This window comes from Eucyclogobius newberryi, unplaced genomic scaffold (genome assembly GCF_026437365.1).
Source record: "Eucyclogobius newberryi isolate DKJ021-1_F unplaced genomic scaffold, fEucNew1.0.hap1 SCAF_7, whole genome shotgun sequence".
NCBI classification, from domain to species: Eukaryota; Metazoa; Chordata; class Actinopteri; order Gobiiformes; family Gobiidae; genus Eucyclogobius; species Eucyclogobius newberryi.
In genome coordinates this window covers 26,856,426-26,876,651 of record NW_027316389.1, presented here as the reverse complement: position 1 = coordinate 26,876,651, position 20,226 = coordinate 26,856,426, and the positions used below count along the sequence as shown (strand labels likewise).

At 42.6% G+C, this 20,226-nt stretch overlaps 1 protein-coding gene across 4 annotated transcripts in view; it reads left to right on the top strand.

Moving 5' to 3' along the window:
* LOC140349222 (reelin-like) overlaps positions 1–20,226 on the top strand; it is a 114,393-nt gene that overhangs the window by 82,882 nt on the left and 11,285 nt on the right. For all 4 annotated transcript variants that reach the window (XM_072435494.1, XM_072435495.1, XM_072435496.1 and 1 more), the window contains exons 20-42: positions 7,421–7,657; positions 9,057–9,249; positions 9,628–9,740; positions 10,380–10,517; positions 10,621–10,807; positions 10,931–11,136; positions 11,502–11,673; positions 11,769–11,975; positions 12,788–13,023; positions 13,306–13,463; positions 13,541–13,748; positions 13,830–13,906; positions 14,029–14,187; positions 14,265–14,459; positions 15,323–15,596; positions 15,672–15,812; positions 17,483–17,660; positions 18,195–18,279; positions 18,361–18,543; positions 19,161–19,329; positions 19,421–19,526; positions 19,623–19,849; positions 19,933–20,156. In XM_072435494.1, the coding sequence (XP_072291595.1) occupies positions 7,421–7,657; positions 9,057–9,249; positions 9,628–9,740; positions 10,380–10,517; positions 10,621–10,807; positions 10,931–11,136; positions 11,502–11,673; positions 11,769–11,975; positions 12,788–13,023; positions 13,306–13,463; positions 13,541–13,748; positions 13,830–13,906; positions 14,029–14,187; positions 14,265–14,459; positions 15,323–15,596; positions 15,672–15,812; positions 17,483–17,660; positions 18,195–18,279; positions 18,361–18,543; positions 19,161–19,329; positions 19,421–19,526; positions 19,623–19,849; positions 19,933–20,156 (4,073 nt within the window). The remainder of the gene's footprint in view (positions 1–7,420; positions 7,658–9,056; positions 9,250–9,627; positions 9,741–10,379; positions 10,518–10,620; positions 10,808–10,930; positions 11,137–11,501; positions 11,674–11,768; positions 11,976–12,787; positions 13,024–13,305; positions 13,464–13,540; positions 13,749–13,829; positions 13,907–14,028; positions 14,188–14,264; positions 14,460–15,322; positions 15,597–15,671; positions 15,813–17,482; positions 17,661–18,194; positions 18,280–18,360; positions 18,544–19,160; positions 19,330–19,420; positions 19,527–19,622; positions 19,850–19,932; positions 20,157–20,226) is intronic.

Sequence of the window (20,226 nt, the reverse complement as noted above, 5' to 3'; positions counted from 1 at the left end):
GGCAAAACGCCCTAGGAGGAGTTCGTCAAAGTTTGACGTGAACAAAATGGCTAACACAGCGTGTTTTCATTTTCAAAGGAAGATGGCGGCCATAGGGTAAGTCTGGGGGCGTGGCCACAATAATATTTGTTTTTTGTCCTCACAAGAGGAATGCGTGTTCCGAATATCGTAGCTTTACGACAAAGTTGACCTCGGGGCGTCTCCCATAGGCGCAATGTATTTTGACTTTTGTCGGTGGCGCTGTCGCGCCATTTTTTTAGGAAAAAAAAAATGGCCCAGAAAAAACAAAATTTTTCGCCGATTCTGAATTTTGGGCAAAGTTTGGTGAGTTTTTGAGCATGTTCAGGGGGTCAAATTAGAGATCAAAGCGATGAAGAACAAGAAAAATAATAATAAATATAGCCGCAAGCGGCAATGATCGGCCCTCGCTACGCCGCCGCCACGCCGCAAGAGGAGGGGGCGCTAACGCGCCCCAATTGTCCTTTTATTACGCCTACTGCTGAATCTGTGACGCTGTCACATCTTCTCCCCTTTGTTTTACCATCAAAAAGCAATTTTATTTTGAATTCTTGGCAAAATGTGCGGCTTTGCCGCACAGACACCGTGACTCTTTGAATAAAAATGTGGATAACTTTTGATGGTCCACCCCTGAAGATGAGTCTCACCAAATTTCAGGTTAATATGTCTAACGCCCTGGGAGGAGTTTGTGAAAGTCTAAAGTGTAAACATGTTCTGGCGATTTCCCCATTGGAATAACATGAAAGGTTTCGGTCATCGTTACGGCAACGCCATAACAATTATGACATGGGTCTCATTGACTTTTTTGATGCGGTTGCCAAAATTGAGTTGTGTGTCAAATTTCATATAATTTCGCAAAACTAAACATTTAACCTCCATATAAAATCTGTAGGGGGCGCTGTGGCGCCAAATGAATTTATTTCACTTCAAGTAGGTTTAGGGCAAAGAGTTTAACAACTGATTCTAATTTGACGCAATTCGGACTTTATCTGCGCAAACGGCAGAAATTTTAAATAAGGGAGATTTCTGAAATTCTAGCTACAGTTTGCGGCTTTGCCGCACAGAGACCGTGACAGGTATCAATGAAATTTGGATAACTTTTGATGTCCCACTCCTCAGTAAAATTTTCACCAAATTTCAGCTTTTTAGAGCCAACGCCCTGGGAGGAGTTCGTAAAAGTACGACGTTTGGAAAAACTCCGAAGTCATGTTTAGCCATTTTTGAACCAATATGGCCGACATTTGGTTGGGTGGACGGCGTTGCCGTAATAATATTTTTTACTTCTCTTGTCACCATCTATCTCGGCGCCAAATTTCATGATTCTACGATCAGATTTTTTTTGGGTCATTTCCCATCTCTCAATGCATTTTTGGTACATTTGGGGGCGCTGACGCGCCAGTTTTTTTTGTTTTAGAAAAGGGAAATAGCCAGAATGTAGAGAGGCACGATTTTTAGAGGTGTGAACATTTTTGTGACTTTTCGTCAATGTTCACTGGGTGAAAAATAGGGGGGTTGGTCCCGAGAAGAAGAAAGAATAATATTCCGATGCGAAAACAATGTTTCCCATTTTTCAAATATCATAAACTATACATTTTCGGAAAGCGCTCGCGCTTTCCTACCTCATGGTGTGGGTCCCTGGTCACTGACGGGTACTTTCGTTAATTTTGAGTGGGCTCCGCCCACTTTGTGTTTTTGGCCCTCTATACAGTAATAATGTTCAATTTTTGCATTACATGTTTATATGCACGGAACATGCAAGAGATGGGGAACGTATTCGTGAGCTACTTAGCGCAAATGAGTGCTTTATATGGGGATGACGACCGCTTCGCGGTCGTCATCTCAATGTAAAGTGCTCGTTTAGTGCGCACTTTTGCACGGGCTTCGCCCGTTTACAACGGTAATGTTCCATTTTCCTACTACTAATTAGTATGCACGGGGCGTGCATGAGTGGAGGAGTGCGTTAGTGAGTGTTTGGAAGTGGGCGAGCGCTTCGCGCTCGATTTCGTGCGCACTACGTGCGCACTTTCGCAGCCGTGCTTCGCACGGCCTTACGAGATTAATAGGCCTCTCGCCAGCTTGTGGCGCTCGGGCCTAATTAAAGCCGCAAGCGGCATCCAACGGCCCTCGCGGGCCGCCTGCCTTCCGACTCTGCGCTTTCGACTTGATAAAGATGGCGCCCTTATTGTGTTGAATTAAAAAAGAACTTGACAGACGGCGACACAATTGACATGGCAAATCCAGTGCAAATCAACACAAGTGTCAGTCAAATGTGCGGGTCCGCCACACAGAGACCGTGACACTTGGAATAAAAATATGGATAAGTTTTGATGCTCCGCTTGTGTAGATGATTTTCCCCAAATATGAGCTTGATCGAGCTATTGCCCTTAGAGGAGTTTGTTAAAGTGTGAAGCGTAAATGTGAACATTTCAGAGATTTCGCTGTTTTCCCATTTCTGACATATATTTGCAGGTCCGCCACACAGAGACCGTAGCACTTAGAATCAAAATATGGATAAGTTTTGATGCCCCGCTTGTGTAGATGATATTCTCCAAATATGAACTTGATCGGACAATCGCCCTAGGAGGAGTTCGTTAAAGTGTGAAGCATAAAAATGTGGTGATTTGAGCGATTGTACGATTTTCCCATAAGGATAACATGGGATGTTTCTGTCATCGCTACGGTTACGCCGTACAAAATATGACTTTGGCTCTCATACTTTTATGATCAGGATGGCAAATTAGAATTTTGTTCAAAATATCATGTCATGTGGAAAAACTCCTTTGTTTATAGGCCACTCTGAAGGCCAAATAGTCAGAATTCTGGGAAACGTTTGCGGCTCCGTTGCACAGAGACCGTAAAAGCTATCCTTAAAATTTGGATAACTTTAGATACACCACTTGTCTAGAGGACGTACACCGATTTTGAGGTCGGTGGGCAAAACGCACTAGGAGGAGTTCGTTAAAGTGTGAAACAGAAAAATGTGGATATTCGAGAGATTTAGCGGTTTTCCCATAGGGATAACATGGGAGTTTTATGTCATCGCTACGACTACGCCGTAAAAATTAAGGCATTTGTCTGATTGGCTTTTTTGATCGGGACGCCAAAATAGAATTTTGGGTAAAGTTTAGAAAATTTTGGTAAAACTAATTTTTGACCTTCAATGTTAATTTAAAGGTCACTCTGTAGGGGGCGCTATCACGCCCATTTCAATTTTGTCATCATAAACTGGTCCAAACTAGAAAGTTGAACAACTGATTCAAATTTGGTCCTAATCGGACTTGTTTTGATCAAATGGGAACAATTTTTAGATCTGCAATATCCCAAAATAAGTTGTCCAACTTTGCGGCTGCGCCGCACACAGACCGTAAGAGGTATCTGAAAAAATTGGATAACTTTAGATGCCCCACTTGTTCAGAGGACCTCCGCCGATTTTGAAGTTGGTGGGCAAAACGCCCTAGGAGGAGTTCGTCAAAGTTTGACGTGAACAAAATGGCTAACACAGCGTGTTTTCATTTTCAAAGGAAGATGGCGGCCATAGGGTAAGTCTGGGGGCGTGGCCACAATAATATTTGTTTTTTGTCCTCACAAGAGGAATGCGTGTTCCGAATATCGTAGCTTTACGACAAAGTTGACCTCGGGGCGTCTCCCATAGGCGCAATGTATTTTGACTTTTGTCGGTGGCGCTGTCGCGCCATTTTTTTAGGAAAAAAAAAATGGCCCAGAAAAAACAAAATTTTTCGCCGATTCTGAATTTTGGGCAAAGTTTGGTGAGTTTTTGAGCATGTTCAGGGGGTCAAATTAGAGATCAAAGCGATGAAGAACAAGAAAAATAATAATAAATATAGCCGCAAGCGGCAATGATCGGCCCTCGCTACGCCGCCGCCACGCCGCAAGAGGAGGGGGCGCTAACGCGCCCCAATTGTCCTTTTATTACGCCTACTGCTGAATCTGTGACGCTGTCACATCTTCTCCCCTTTGTTTTACCATCAAAAAGCAATTTTATTTTGAATTCTTGGCAAAATGTGCGGCTTTGCCGCACAGACACCGTGACTCTTTGAATAAAAATGTGGATAACTTTTGATGGTCCACCCCTGAAGATGAGTCTCACCAAATTTCAGGTTAATATGTCTAACGCCCTAAGAGGAGTTTGTGAAAGTCTAAAGTGTAAACATGTTCTGGCCCCATTGGAATAACATGGAAGGTTTCGGTCATCGTTACGGCAAAGCCATAACAATTATGACATGGGTCTCATTGACTTTTTTGATGGGGATGCCAAAATTGAGTTGTGTGTCAAATTTCATATAATTTCGCAAAACTAAATATTTAACCTCCATATAAAATCTGTAGGGGGCGCTGTGGCTCCAAATTAATTTATTTCACTTCAAGTAGGTTTAGGGCAAAGAGTTTAACAACTGATTCTAATTTGACGCAATTCGGACTTTATCTGCGCAAACGGCAGAAATGTTAAATTTGGGAGATTTCTGAAATTCTTGCTACAGTTTGCGGCTTCGCCGCACAGAGACCGTGACAGGTATCAATGTAATTTGGATAACTTTTGATGTCCCACTCCTCAGTAGCATTTTCACCAAATTTCAGCTTTTTAGGGCCAACGCCCTGGGAGGAGTTCGTAAAAGTACGACGTTTGGAAAAACTCCGAAGTCATGTTTAGCCATTTTTGAAGCAATATGGCCGACATTTGGTTGGGCGGACGGCGTTGCCGTAATAATATTTTTTACTTCTCTTGTCACCATCTACCTCTGTGCCAAATTTCATGATTCTACGATCAGATTTTTTTGGGGTCATTTCCCATCTCTCAAGGCATTTTTGGTACATTTGGGGGCGCTGACGCGCCAATTTTTTTTATTTTAGAAAAGGGAAATAGCCAGAATGTAGAGAGGCACGATTTTTAGAGGTGTGAACATTTTTGTGACTTTTCGTCAATGTTCACTGGGTGAAAAATAGGGGGGTTGGTCCCGAGAAGAAGAAAGAAAGAAAGAAAGAAAGAATAATATTCCGATACGAAAACAATGTTTCCCATTTTCCAAATATCATAAACTATACATTTTCGGAAAGCGCTCGCGCTTTCCTACCTCATGGTGTGGGTCCCTGGTCACTGACGGGTACTTTCGTTAATTTTGAGTGGGCTCCGCCCACTTTGTGTTTTTGGCCCTCTATACAGTAATAATGTTCATTTTTTGCATTACATGCTTATATGCACGGAACATGCAAGAGATGGGGAACGTATTCGTGAGGTACTTAGCGCAAATGAGTGCTTTATATGGGGATGACGACCGCGAAGCGGTCGTCATCTCAATGTAAAGTGCTCGTTTAGTGCGCACTTTTGCACGGGCTTCGCCCGTTTACAACGGTAATGTTCCATTTTCCTACTACTAATTAGTATGCACGGGGCGTGCATGAGTGAAGGAGTGCGTTAGTGAGTGTTTGGAAGTGGGCGAGCGCATCGCGCTCGATTTCGTGCGCACTATGTGCGCACTTTCGCAGCCGTGCTTCGCACGGCCTTACGAGATTAATAGGCCTCTCGCCAGCTTGTGGCGCTCGGGCCTAATAAATACATAAATACCATTGCATGTGATCACGACAGTAATTGCACATGAATATATGTCACGACGGCACATGGATTGCACATGAATTTCACAGTAATTGCACATGAATCACGACAGTAATTGCACATATGACGGAATTGCACATGGTTAGGTCAGTATTGCGAGTGTTCAGGACTAACAGTTTTTGTTATAAAGTCTGACAGCAGCAGAAGGAAAGACCTACGAAACCTTTCCTTCACACAGCGAGGGTGGATCAGTCTCTCACTGAAGCTGCTCTCCAGAGCGGAGAGAGTGTCCTGCAGGGGGTGGCACTCATGGTCAAGCATAGATGTGAATCTAGCCAGGACCCTCATGTCCCCCACCTCCTGCACCGAGTCCAGAGCACAGCCCAGGACGGAGCTGGACGTCTTGATGACTTTGTCCAGCTTCTTCCTCTCCCTCTCTGTGATGCTGCTGCTCCAGCAGGCCACACCGTACAGGAGCTGATGCCACCACAGAGTCATAGAAGGTCTTCAGGAGTGGCCCTGTCACTCCAAAAGACCTGAGTCTCCTCAGGAGGTAGAGCCAACTCTGGCTCTTCCTGTACAGTGCGTCTGTGTTGTGAGTCCAGTCCAGTTTGTGGTTCAGATGAACACCCAGGTACTTGTATGAGTCCACTCTCTCAATGTCCCGTCCCTGGATGTTCACTGGTGAGGGGGGGCAGCAGAGTGGCCTTGGTCTTCCCCGCGTTGATGAGGAGGTGGTTCCGCTGACACCAGTCCACAAAGTCCTGCTCCAGTCCTCTGTACTCCGCATCATCGTCGTCCGTGATGAGTCCGATGATGGCAGAGTCGTCAGAGAACTTCTGCAGGACACTGCTGTCCGTGTCATGTCTGAAGTCTGCAGTGTAAAGGGTGAAGAGAAAGGGCGCGAGGACAGTGCCCTGGGTCGCCCCCACACTGCAGGTCCGAGTGTCAGACACACAGTTCCGGGCTCTCACAAACTGGGGTCGGTCTGTGAGGTAGTCCAGGATCCACTCTGCCAGGTCATACTCCACACCAGCCGTCTCCAGCTTGTCCCTCAGGAGCAGCGGCTGATGGTGTTGAAAGCGCTGGAAAGATCGAAGAACAGGATCCTCACAGAGCTGCCAGGCTTTTCCAGGTGAGAGAGACAGCGGTGCAGCAGGGAGATGACGGCGTCCTCCACTCCGATGCCAGGCCGATTTGCAAACTGCAGCAGGTCCATGGCTGAGCTCACGGTGGAGCGGAGGTGGTCCAGGACCAGCCGCTCCAGTGTCTTCATCAGATGGGACGTGAGAGCCACCGGCCTGAAGCTGTTGAAGTCTTTGGCGCGCAGTGTCTTGGGCACAGATACCAGACAGGAGGTCTTCCAGACATGTGGTACCACCCTCAGCTTCAGGCTCATGTTGAAGACATGCTCCATAACTCCACACAGTTCATCTGCGCAGGGCTTAAGGAGCCTGGGGCTGATGCCAGCTCCTTCCTCACTTTAATCCTCTTCAGCTCACTCCTCACCTGTGCTGCTGTGACAGTCAGTGGTTGGCAGGGGGACCGTGTGCTGGGGGGATGGGTGAGTCCAGGCGAAGTGGGGAGCTGATGGTCCGGGGCAGATAAGCGAAGAGGAACAGATGCAGGGCATTGTCCAGCTGTGGAAGAGGGAGCATGCAGCTGTGCAGTGGGAGGGGCGGGTGACCGATCAAACCTCAAGAAGTGAGCATTTAAATCATTCACCCAAATTACACTTCATCCTTAGTTACATTTACAGATATTTAAAGGTCATGTTTATGAACTAAAAACTGTAAATGTGCCCTGTTTAAATGAGTTGTTTTTCTCATACAGGATTGTGTTTGTGGAGTTGCCTCCTGGAGCTCGTAAGTTTGGCGTGCAGTTTCGCTGGTGGCAGCCGTACCACTCGGGCCGCGGTCAGGATGTGTGGGCAGTGGATGAGATCAGCATGACCTCCGTGCTCTTCAACACCATCAGCCTGGACTTCAGCAACGTCCTGGACGTGACTCAGAGTCTTGGCTTTTACCTTGGTCATGTGCAGCCTTACTGTCAGCATGACTGGACGCTCAGGTAAGAAAGAATTTAGCAATTAGTTTAAAATGACAAACTTTGCCAATTCCTTCAGCTGTGATGGCAATAAGTTTTAGCTGCTATTGTTTGTATTCAGATTGCAGAATGTGATGGTTTATAGCATTTCTCTAAAAACTGTATATAAGTAAAAATCACAATTGATTATATTAGGTCCATGGTCCTGTTATACTGAATCAAAATGTATGCTATCCTTAGTAAACTATTTGGATGGCATTAATAAGGCTACCCCAAATAAATTGTCTGTTTGCTGTAACCCGAGTCAACATTTTTCACCTGGCTCGGTCGGTAGGCAAATTCTTATTTTTTTTACCTTGAAGGCAAAAAAAAATATCCATTTTTTTGTCATTTTTTGAGTCAGAGTGACCACCAGGGGTCAGGCTTCAATAGTCAATGACGGAAAACGTCTCTCTCTCTCAACCCGATCGGGAGACTAAATCTCACGATTGTAAGATATTTCAATCAACCTTTTGTACGCCGCTATCCTTTATTTTGGTAGCGAAGGCGAGCGGGGGGAACATGCTGGGGACACGGGCACCGCCATGTTTGTTGTGATGACGCTGCTGGGCGTGTTTCAATCCCAGAATGTATTTGCGTAAGTCAAATTTCACACCCTGACAGAGCCTGGCATTACTCTGGACATGTCAGTGGCGCCGACAAGGGCAAACCAACTTGTTAAAGGCAATATGACAACTTTTACGCGCATTCTTTTTCGTAACAGATGCATGTGGAGGACTGAAAACGAAAACGCACATGTGTTACGCGGTGCGTTAACAGTCCTTTTAGATGAAAGTCAATTAACAAGTGTGATAAAAATTTATGACACGGTGGTTCAGAAAAGACCAGTCGGTGAGTCGGCGAAATAATTGAAAAATAAAAGATTTTGACGTTTTTTTCAGTCGGCTAGTTTCATAGCGGGTCGGTCGGGTTACGGCAAACAGACATATTATTTTGCCCAGCCTAAGCACTAGTTATTTGTTTATTAGCACTTATACAGCATTTACTAGCATTTGAAGAAGGGTTATAATGCTTTATAAATGTACATCTACAAAACCTAGACCATGTACAAAATGTCTGCAAAGGCAAAATGTGATGCTTACTAAACTATTTTCAATGACCAACAGACAAATAACTAGTGCTTAATCACGCCGTATAAATAGTTTATTAGTTTAATTCGTTTTTAAGGCACTTTATTTTAAAATTATAAGACTATAAGGCTATTTTCCTTTCAGGGACAATACAGTTTAACCTAAGATTTTGTATGACATCCATGATTATCTAAGTTGTGTGCCAATTACCTCCCCTGATCATGTGATGCCCACTCATTGTTTTGTACACAGCGTATACATTTGCCCTGACTTTTCCATATTCCCTTGAGCAGTTTCTCCGGTGAGCCCAGCCCAGGTTCGAGTATCCGCTACGTGGAGACTCAGTCCATGCAGGTGGGGGCCTCCTACAGTTTACAGTTCTCTCTGGTGATGGGCTGTGGCCGGGAGCCCTCGCCTCACATTGACACACAGGTCCGACTGGAGTTTTCCACCAACCATGGACTCACCTGGCATTTGGTCAAAGAGGTGAGGAGCTTTTTCCCAAATATACTGCAATGAATAATATTTATGGAACATTATTATTGGAGAATGGCAAAAAAAAAAAAAAAATCCACATTTGCACATTCACTTTTCTTCCTATTATGAGCAAATGATAGTGATTGAATCTCTAAGTGGTTTGAGATTTGCTCTGATTACCAGTGGATTAGAAATATTCATAAGTTAATTCTCTGACAATACTTTTCTTGCCTTTGAAACTCATTATGGTACAATGACTTTGTTAATTCTTTTTTCTCAAGGTCAAACGTAGACCGCTCTCCTTTTAAACCCCATTTATTTAGACAAAAACGGAATCCACATGAATGCATTTGTACAGATGCAAATGTTTATTGTGTTCACATACAGGCTTGTTTACCGGGTATGCCCAGCTGTTCTGAGTTCACAGCCCCAAGTGTCTACCATCCATCAGAGTTTAAAGACTGGAGACGCATCACTCTGTCTCTGCCTCAGAAAACATGGTCAGTAATTTGCACAAATAATGCCGAAGTCTGCAATGTAATATTCGTCAGCTAATTTACAGCACAACACAAACAAAAGTACTAGAATGTTTTACTGCGAACACGTAAACCTGTCACCTTGTGCACGGCGGTGTCCACCTCATTTTGTTCCTATAGTCTGGTACTAAATAAAGCTGGTTTAATCTGCTGCAGAATGTGATAAGAGGTCAGGGGGCCAGGGCAGTAAATGACAATAACAAGTCTGGACTAGCTCAGTGTGATCAGAGGTCAACATGGTTTATGGAGGTCACCAAAGCCACAAACCAGGAAGCATGTACCTTATGTGCTGCGTACAGCACCCCCTATATATCAAGATCTACGATTCTGCAGCAATTTTCTGTTCAATGTGCAAAGCCGAGTCTTTATATCAGAAGATATAAAATGGTGCAGAAAATATAATATGGTATGGACCAGTGTGACATTTATGTCATGGTGGCCCAAACTCTAATGTCAGTATCAGACCGAGGGATTACTTTTCTCCTCACTTTTTCATTTTCAGGAATTATGCTATAGTGCTTGTTATGTCATCAACCTATAACTCTTTTTGCTTTTTTGAAAAACATGAATATAAATTGTGAACATTCTGGTATTTCATTTTAGGTCTAGTGCCACTCGGTTCCGCTGGATCCAAAACTACTACGGAGAACAGGATGAGTGGGCCCTGGATGACATCTACATCGGCCAGCAATGTCCAAACATGTGCCACGGCCACGGCTGGTGTGACCACGGACACTGCAGGTCAGACATCCTGTTTCTTATTTATTTAACATGTCTTTTCATTGTACAGAAGAATTACTATTAAATGACTGCTTGTCATTGTTTTCTCACTTTTCTCATGTAGATGTGATGATGGTTTTACTGGTGCAGACTGTCAGCCCTCCTCACAGCTGTCTTCAAGTGTACTGTCTGACTTCGAATCCCAGGATGCACTGCTGGCCTTGTGGCAGGAGGTGATTGGTGGAGAGGTTGTTACCCCTGACATGGGCTGTGGTGTGATCTCATCTGGCTCGTCCTTGTACTTCAGCAAGGTAAATCAAATGACCTACTGCATGTTGATATGATTTTACATTTAGATACATATGTATAGCTCATAACACATTTTTCTGGTGCTTTGCTGTTTTTACATAATGCCTTGTCTCGTGTGTTTGTAGGCAGGTCTGAGGCAGTTGGTGAGCTGGGATCTGGACACTGAGTGGGCCGAGTTTGTCCAGTTTTACCTGAGGATCGGAGGTGACTGGGCGGAGTGTAACCAGGCCGACAGCCGAGAGGAGGGAGTGCTCCTACAGTACAGCAACGACGGAGGAATCACCTGGGGACTGATAGCCGAGATGTACTTCACTGACTTCACCAAACCACGGTGAGACACAAGTGTTTTATTGTTGCAAGTGCACACAAAGCCTTTTTTTTAATGGATTTTTTGTTTGTTTTTAGTGGTCAACATTTCCTAAACAACAAATGCAATGGTCAAATAGAGAATTAAAGTTGTAAAAGTAGTACTGTTGTAAAAATGATTTAACAAAAAATCTTATTCCTCAAAATCAAAAGTACAATACTATGAGGAGGGTCGTATAAGTATATATATATGAAGCAAAACTAATTAAAAACACTAACATCAGTTAATATTAATCACAAGGTGCTGATGAGCGTTAGCATTAAGACGATGACATAGGTATTACATTGCTGATATAAATTGATAATACCGTAATGTGCTGTTGGTTACAGTTTTGTCCACTATGAGCTCCCGTTGGCCTCTAAAACGCCGTCCACTCGCTTCCGTTGGTGGCAACCTCTTCACTCTGGAGAAGGCTACGACCAGTGGGCTATTGATGACGTTATTATTCTGTCCGAGAGGGAGAAGCACATTATACCAATGGCAAACCCCACTCTACCACAGGTCTAAAATCTCTTTATTGTCCATTTCATTCCCCACATCTTTGTTATCGTCGCGTTGTGCTCAAATGAAAACAATATGTCTTTTGTCCATCCCAGAACTTTTATGAAAAACCAGCCTTTGATTATCCGCTGAATCAGATGAGCGTGTGGCTAATGCTCGGTAATGAGGGCATGGAGAGGGAAAGCAACAACAGTTTTTGCGCCCCGACTCCCTCAGCGATGGTGTTCGGACGCTCAGATGGAGACAGGGTCGCAGTAACGAGAGATCTTGCCCTGCGGCCTGGTTACACACTGCAATTTAAGGTACGTCTCAAAGCTGTTTACAGAATCAGAATTGCTTTTATTCATGCCCAAGTGGAAATTTTTTTTTTTGTATCTGAAAACAACAATTAGGCTTAGGTATAATCAATGCTATCACCTGCTGAATATGAAGCCGTACTTTCATCAGCCCAAAAAGGCCGGCTCATATTGCTCATGCTTTATACCTCTTTCCAATTGACCACTGTGTTGTCATTGAACCACTTTTTAATAAAAATATTGATATTTCTATAAGCCCACTAGGTCATACAGTAGCCCCTATCCACAAAAAGGAAAACTGAACCCTCTTTAATTCAGTATAATCAATGCTATGGCCTCTTAATTTTATATTCACCTGCTGAATATGAAGCCGTATCAGTCCAAAAAGGCCGGCTCATATTGCTCATGCTTTATACCTCTTTCCAATTGACCACTGTGTTAAAAATATTGATATTTTGCTAACTTATCTGATCATTATCCACTTATTATTTCTTGCTATAAGCCCACTAGGTTCCTACAGTAGCCCACATTCACATGAAGGCCCCCCAAAACACTGAACCCTCTTTAAGGGGGAGTCTTTGTGACACTTTTCATTTAAAATGTGCAGTTTTTTTCATTTGTTATTTACTTTGAAATGATTGTGGCATGTCCCTGGATAATGTGAGGGTTAAAGTATCACTCTATATTAGTTTGTTTTTACCCTCAAACAGCATTTTGCATACGACCTTCACAAATCCACACACACACCTGTCATAATGTTACAGTCAGTTACGAGTCAATGTCTTAGAAGTTATTCATCTTCTTTCTGTTGTCCTCAGCTCAACATTGGCTGTGAGTCGGAGTTCAGTGCCTCGGCCCCAGTGCTGCTGCAGTACTCTCACGACTCTGGTCGGACGTGGGCGCTGGTGAGGGAGGGCTGTTTCCCCGGGACTCCAGGAGCAGGGGTCTGTGAAGGCAGCGCTCGAGAACTCCGAGAGCCCTCCATATACAACACAGGAGACTACGAGCGGTGGACCAGGGTCACTGTGGTCATCCCGCGCAGTGTCGCTGCCAGGTATTGTATTTGTGATTGATTTATGGCTTTAGAATTTAGTTAGTTTTAATATTTTTCATTCTTAGATGTCTTTTGTATTTGTCTTTGTCCAAATTCAGCTTAGTTTTGGTCTTGCATATGACAGTATTGACTTCCCATTTCACTCACAAAAAAATGTATTATAGATTCTATCCCACATTTCTAAGTTAAAAAAAAAATCCCCAATGCATTTCAAGTCCTTTTTTTCATTGTTTTCTACTTTTCTACAACTAGTATATTTACATTTGCAATTCATTTCTACAGTAAAACCAGGTTCCGTTGGTTCCAGGAGAGCAGCTTGTACCGAGATGCCCCTGCCTTTGCATTAGATGGAGTTTACATCTCAGAGCCCTGTCCGAACCACTGCGGAGGACATGGGGACTGCATTTCCGGAGTCTGCTTCTGCGACATGGGATACACAGGTACAGCAAGCACAAACATGCATGTAGTAAAATGTCTGACTATTTTTCAGTTAACTTAAATATTGTTTTTTGTTCAGTGGAGCAGGACAGTTGTGTACCTTCTGTAGCCAGTCCCACAGAACTGACTGAGGGGTTTGAGGGAAAGTTGAGTCCGCTTTGGCAGAGTCTAATCGGGGGCCAGACCGGAGGAGGCTGTGGGATCATTGGTGAGAGCAAAGCGCTTTATTTCAACAGCCCCGGGAGGAGAGAGGCCCGCACTGTTCCACTGGACACAAGCAACACAAGGTTCATTGAGTTTACTCCTAATATAGTTATAATAAAACGTTTACGCTATTTCATGTTGATGTTTTTTTTGGTCCTTTATAGACTCGTTCAATTTTACATTCGCATTGGAAGCAAAAGTTTGGGACCCACTTGCACCAGACCCCGGTCCCGGAATGAAGGTCATGTCAAAGCTAATGTCAAAGCTAATGTCAAAGCTAATGTCAAAGCTGATATTTGCTAATGATCAGTTGTGATGACTCCTTGAGGTTTAATCCATGTTAATTTTTCTTACAATTTTTAGGTGTTATTGTCCAGTTCTCCACCAACAATGGAGTCCAGTGGCAGTTTTTGAGGGAGCTGGACTTCGGCTCATACCTGGAGCCTCAGGTCGTAACCATTGAGTTACCTTCTGCAGCTAAAGCGCCGTACACAGTATTTAGATGGTGGCAGCCACAGCAAGGTTTGTGCAGGCTGTAGGTAAATCAACATGAACAAGGTGATTTACAAGACTTTAATAATTGTTTCTTTCCATTATAGGAAAGCACTCTGCTCAATGGGCTCTTGATGATATTCTAATTGGGATGAATGACACGTCCAGAACAGGTTTCCAGGACAAATTTGATGGCACCAGCCCTCTGAGGCACAACTGGTACCGCATTCAGGGCGGAGAAGTGACTGTGGACTGCTTATCTTTGGACACAGTGCTAACCTTCAACTCCGAGGCCATTGATAGTGAGTTATTCAAATACGTTTTTCACACAGTATGAAGTGACGGCTAATATTACAAAAAACTTGACATATGGTGCAGTTGTTTTGAATTTACAAAAAAACTGTGCATGCCACTGTCATAAATCTTTTTGACTTTGAGTACATGGGTAAACACTAAGCTATTGAACTGATGAAAATGCAAAGGCCCATACACCAGACGATGTAACTGAATCACCTATTCACTGAGACACTTCAGCTTGTGCATTATTGATGAGTGCAAACCTGACTAAACATCCTGCTTGTAATTTATGCTCACATCAAGCTGTTAGCAGATGTAGTTTGCCCAATATTACATTACAACTGGACACATTTGTTAAATGGCACAGCAGCAGCATCTATTACCAAGCAGCTCAGGTTTGTGTGGGCTGTGGGAACAAATTAACAAGGTGTTCAGATAACACAGGAGCACTCATTCACGTTTTCATTCTCTGAAACACTTATCTGAGGTAGATGGATCGTCAAAACATAGTCTGGTTTTCATGCATAAATAATGCTATCAAATTAAGAGTAACTTAACTTTGGATATCTTTGACAACCTATGTTATAGTGTATGTTTAACAAGTAAAACCTATAAAATAATAACATGTACATTTAGGGTATTTCCAAATAATAAAGCGCAAGTGTATTGTATAGGGAGTAAAGTATATTGTATAGGGAGTAAAGCAAAAAAATTATAAAATATTACCCAAATGCATCCAAAAACTACCCATTGAAGTACCAAAAATGTTCACCTCTGCATTTATTTTTCCAAATTACCATTCAATACAAGACAATACTTCTATGTGCACAATCATGTTTACATCCTTTTTTCTCACTGAACCACGCAGAGAAACCCAGGTATGCAGAAACGTGGGACTTTGAGGTGTCAGGCTCCTCCTTCCTGCAGTTCGAGTTGAGTATGGGCTGCAGTAAGTCCACGTCCTTCTCTCACGGGGTCCGTCTGGAGTATACCACAGACTGCGGCCGTCACTGGACCCTCCTCACTCCGGAGTGTGTGCCCCCTGCCATCGGCTGCGCTGCTTACACCCAGAGCTCCGTGTATACGTCCACCCAACACAAGCACTGGAGGAGGATCACTGTTTACCTGCCCAGCGCGGCCAAGTAAGAGTGTTTTATATTCAATGAATGAATGATATACAGATTATTATGGAATCACTGACTGATAATCCATTTCAGTTCACCAAGAACCCGGTTCCGCTGGATTCAGACACACTTCACCCCAGGAGCAGAAGGCTGGGCGTTGGACAATGTTCTGCTGGCTCCTGGATGTCCATGGATGTGCTCCGGGCACGGCCTATGTGACAATGGCCGTTGTGTGTAAGTCCATCTTCTATCCTCTAGATATGTAGGTAATATTGTGAATTTTGTTTTGACGGTATGCAATATTGTTACCATCCACCTATTTTCGCCCTGTGCACAATGGTTGGACATACCCAAATGGCATTGCTTATTAAAAGAGGATCTTATGTTCCACATGCAAGTGTGATGCATCATTAGAAAGCTTAGGCCTTCTAGTTTCTGCAGATGTGCACATGTCAGGGCTTCAGAACTTACACTACAGAGGCCCAAACATAAACAAAACATCCTTTTTTAGTCTCGCCTGAATATTGTTAATTTGTAATGGTCCTGAGCATGACATACTTCATTGTGTGCATATGCTGTTCACTGTACATGATGTTTATCTTGTTGACAACAACTGTGTAAAGTTTCAGATCTCTAGGAACAGGCATTTTGGTGCTGTTGACCTTTTTGAATCAAAAAGTATATTCAGAACAAGTGATCCAAATATGTGCCAACTGTGCCAAACTGTTTTATTACAATTTTAGCTCCTCTATGATCATAAAACGTACATTTTGATGTTTTGTAGGCCACTAATAGCAATTATAACTGCTAAAAAAAAAATATGTGAAAATGTGTAAATATGACTTTACCCATGAATTTCCCATATAGAGGTTAAAAAAAAAAAAAAAAAATTATAATATTTTTATTTTATTTTTGTATTGGTATAATAATACATATATCTAACAAAATGCACGTCCAAAAGGCTAATAAAATCAGAAAACGTTATGCGCAAAATCCTGCCGAGAAATCTGGCTCTTTACAGCCTTCCCGGAGCCTTACGCACGAGAATACAGAAGATTCTGTGTCAATCAGCCCTTTGTCCCGCCTCTCTTTCTAAAGCTATTTTCATTGGCTAGAATAATCTGTCAATCAATCTGAGCTACGTCATTCGCACGCGGCGCTATTTAGATGTAAACAGACTAATCCATGTGCGTCGCAAGCGGCGCATTTTTTTTTTGCGGAGGCTGTAGCAAACAAACCCGTGGACAGAAAAAATCGTGGATGGTCTCATTCTGTAGGTAACAGTCTGAAGAAAAGAAGGATACCCAACATTATTTTATAGGTCAAACAAGTCATTTGTTATGGACGGAGAAATGCGCCGGACAAGCGCATTCTCGTCCGGCGAGAAACGAAGAAAAGTTTGTTTACGTGACAATATCTTGAAATCGGATAACTTCAGGAAAAATACAAGTGGATATTGTTTTTCAATGATTCCTTACGGACAGACTGAGCACAAGGATGTACAGAATTAAAGCCGTTTCGTCCGTCATAAACAGCAAACAGGTAGGACATGCGTTTGTAAAAGTTGAGACTTTCTCACAAACTATTGGCAATTGCTTCTTGGGGCATATTATTCAATGTAAATCAATGACATATTCGTTTTGTTGAGAAAATAAGCTTTAAAATGATGTATGGCTTGCTGGTATTGACCACGGAAATAAAAGTGATGATGTAAGAGAATATTTGAGACATAGAAAATGTTCGCCGGCGGACAGGTGGGTGGTAACAATCTAGTATATAATTTACAGTTAAAAAAAATTCTATTTTATGAAAAGCTATGAAAAGTTATAACACATTTCTGTGATATGATACTCACTGTCCTCGTTTTTTTCTTTCCATCTCTTAATTTGATTTCAACACAACAGATGTGATAAGGGTTACGGAGGGGCGCACTGTGTACCCCTGACTCCACTGCCGTCTGTCCTGAGGGAGGATTTCAACGAAAACCTGCAGCAGGAGACTTGGCCCGAGGTGTACGGGGCAGAGAGAGGAACACTGAGCGGGGAGCCTCTTAAATCTGGGACAGCGCTAATATTCAAAGGAGTAAGTATAGAGCAGGGCCTGGTTCAAGTACACATAATTAGTTGTGTTTATAGGTTAATTCATAATTAATTAATATATACTAATTTTTATTTTGGAATACTTGTGTATATTTATGTTATGAATCATAACTAGACATTTTTGGGGCTGTATAATCTTGCAAAATGGATGCAGTGTACTGGTGAAACGCTCTTTTTACTCTCTGTTTACACTAGAGCTGCACAATTCCGGAAAAATATCTTATTGTAATTAGATTTGCGATTGATGTTTTAATAATTGGTTAACAAATAACAAAGTTCACACTGTAAAAGTGTTTGGGTGAATTGACAAAAAGACTGAAATAGGCCAATGAAATGACAAAGTAATAATAAATGTATGCAGCATAAAGTGGATATTTTAATTGCTGTCTTCCTGATTTGCTAATTGGGTCCATTCACATTGCAATAAATCTGGCATCCCTGGTTCATACTGTAAAATGTTATAAAATCTAGTGTATTTTCAGTGACTGTAAAGTTTATTTTCTGCCTTTCTTTGCAGGACGGTCTCCGAATGATTGTATCACGGGATTTGGACTGCACTAACGCACTCTACATTCAGTTCTCCTTCAAATTCATCACCAAAGGTATTACATAACACTTGTGTCTCTGGGACTCCTATGTCTCGATCTGTTTTTTACATATTCTTATGTGTTGGGCCTTTGTAGGTGTCCCTGAGCGCTCCCACTCAGTTCTGCTGCAATACTCAGTGAACGGCGGGATAAGTTGGTTACTGCTGGATGAGTTTTACTTCCCGGCTTCCACAGACACTTTGTTCCTCCACCTGCCGCTGCCAGCCAGTGCTCAAACCAACGCCACTCGGTTTAGACTCTGGCAGCCTTATAATAGTGGTAAGTACTTGTTACACGTGATAGTTCACATTATATATTTTATAATCCCCTTTGATAAAACATACATGAATAATGTATCAAATTTGATGGTTCAATTCAGCTAGTTCAATTATGCGGTCACCAGCCTTCTTCTTATAATACTATATTGTAAATTGTAAATTGCTCTGAATTGCCAATATTCAATGAATATGAATATTATCTCTCTGTGTGTGCCACTAGCTGGATACCATAAAGAAATAAACAACTTTGTCAAAATACAAATAATAATGAGTCTTACATCTGTACTTAAGGCCACAGTTATCTTATTACTTGGTTTACGGATCCGCCGCACTTACATTATTGATTTCTACAATATAAATAAAATAAATTACTATACATTTTTTTTTTATAAAGTACCGCTGACAGGACAAAATTGTTTGTTTTGTGTAAACCCGGAAGATAAGATAATTATATATATTTTTTTAATTTGTATTATTATTATCATTTTATATATATATATTTCGCCCGCTTGTTCAATATTTTTCATTTAAAAATCCATAAACCAAGTAATAAAATAACTGCGGCCTAAGTTATGTCTTAATCATAGCTGTGTTTCATCATTCTTTCTTGTTTCGTAGGTAAAAAAGAAGAGGTGTGGGTGATTGACGACCTGATTATTGATGGCAGTTCTGTACACAACCCTCCTGTAGTCATAGACCACTTTAAGGAAGACCCCAACGAGTCCAACTGGCTCTTCTATCCTGGAGGAAACACTGGCCTTTACTGCCCTTATCAGAAGTCTGGACTGTAAGACTTGAATCAATCCATCAGGTTTTAAAATGTAATATATTTATTATGACTTTCTTTGATTCATCTCTTTGTCATCTCTGTGTTGCAGGGAGGAGGATGAGTCAGCCATGGTGTTTGTCTCCAGTGAGCTTGGAGAGCACTCAATTACCACCCGGGACATTGACGTAAATGAGAACACTATCATTCAGTTTGAGGTAAATAAACAGCTCTGTTGACTCTGACAATTACAATACTTACTCATTTCAGATAAAATGTTAACCATGTTTCCTGTATAATTTCTGCTGGTCCAGATTAACGTGGGCTGCACAGCTGAGAGCTCCTCAGCCCACCCGGTGCGCCTTGAATTTTCACGAGATTTTGGAGCCACTTGGCACCTTCTGTTGCCTCTGTGTGCTGGTGGGCCACAGCCATCCTCACTGTGCTCCACAGAGCTTCACCCTGCGAGCATATACTTCCCTGGAACAACTCAGGGCTGGAGGCGAGAGGTCATTCATTTTGGCAAGCTGCGTCTCTGTGGGTAAGATCCAGTGTATTTTTTAACTCATAAAGGACATACGTTTTTATTTATTTTTTAACTAAAACACTTTTTTTTCTGTACAGGTCAGTGAGGTTCCGCTGGTATCAGGGTTTCTTCTCCTCTGGTTCTGCTCCTCCCACTTGGGCTATCGACAATGTCTACATCGGCCCACAGTGTCAGGACATGTGCAATGGACACGGAGCTTGTGTGGCAGGCAGTCATTGTGTGTGTGACCCTGGGTACTCAGGACAAGACTGCTCTGTCCCAGAAAGCCCCAACCAAGACTTTCTCAAGGAGGACTTTGAAGGTGCGGATGCATATAACTGTAGCAGTGTCTAGCATGTACAAATGTGACAAATGTATGATTAATGCATGTG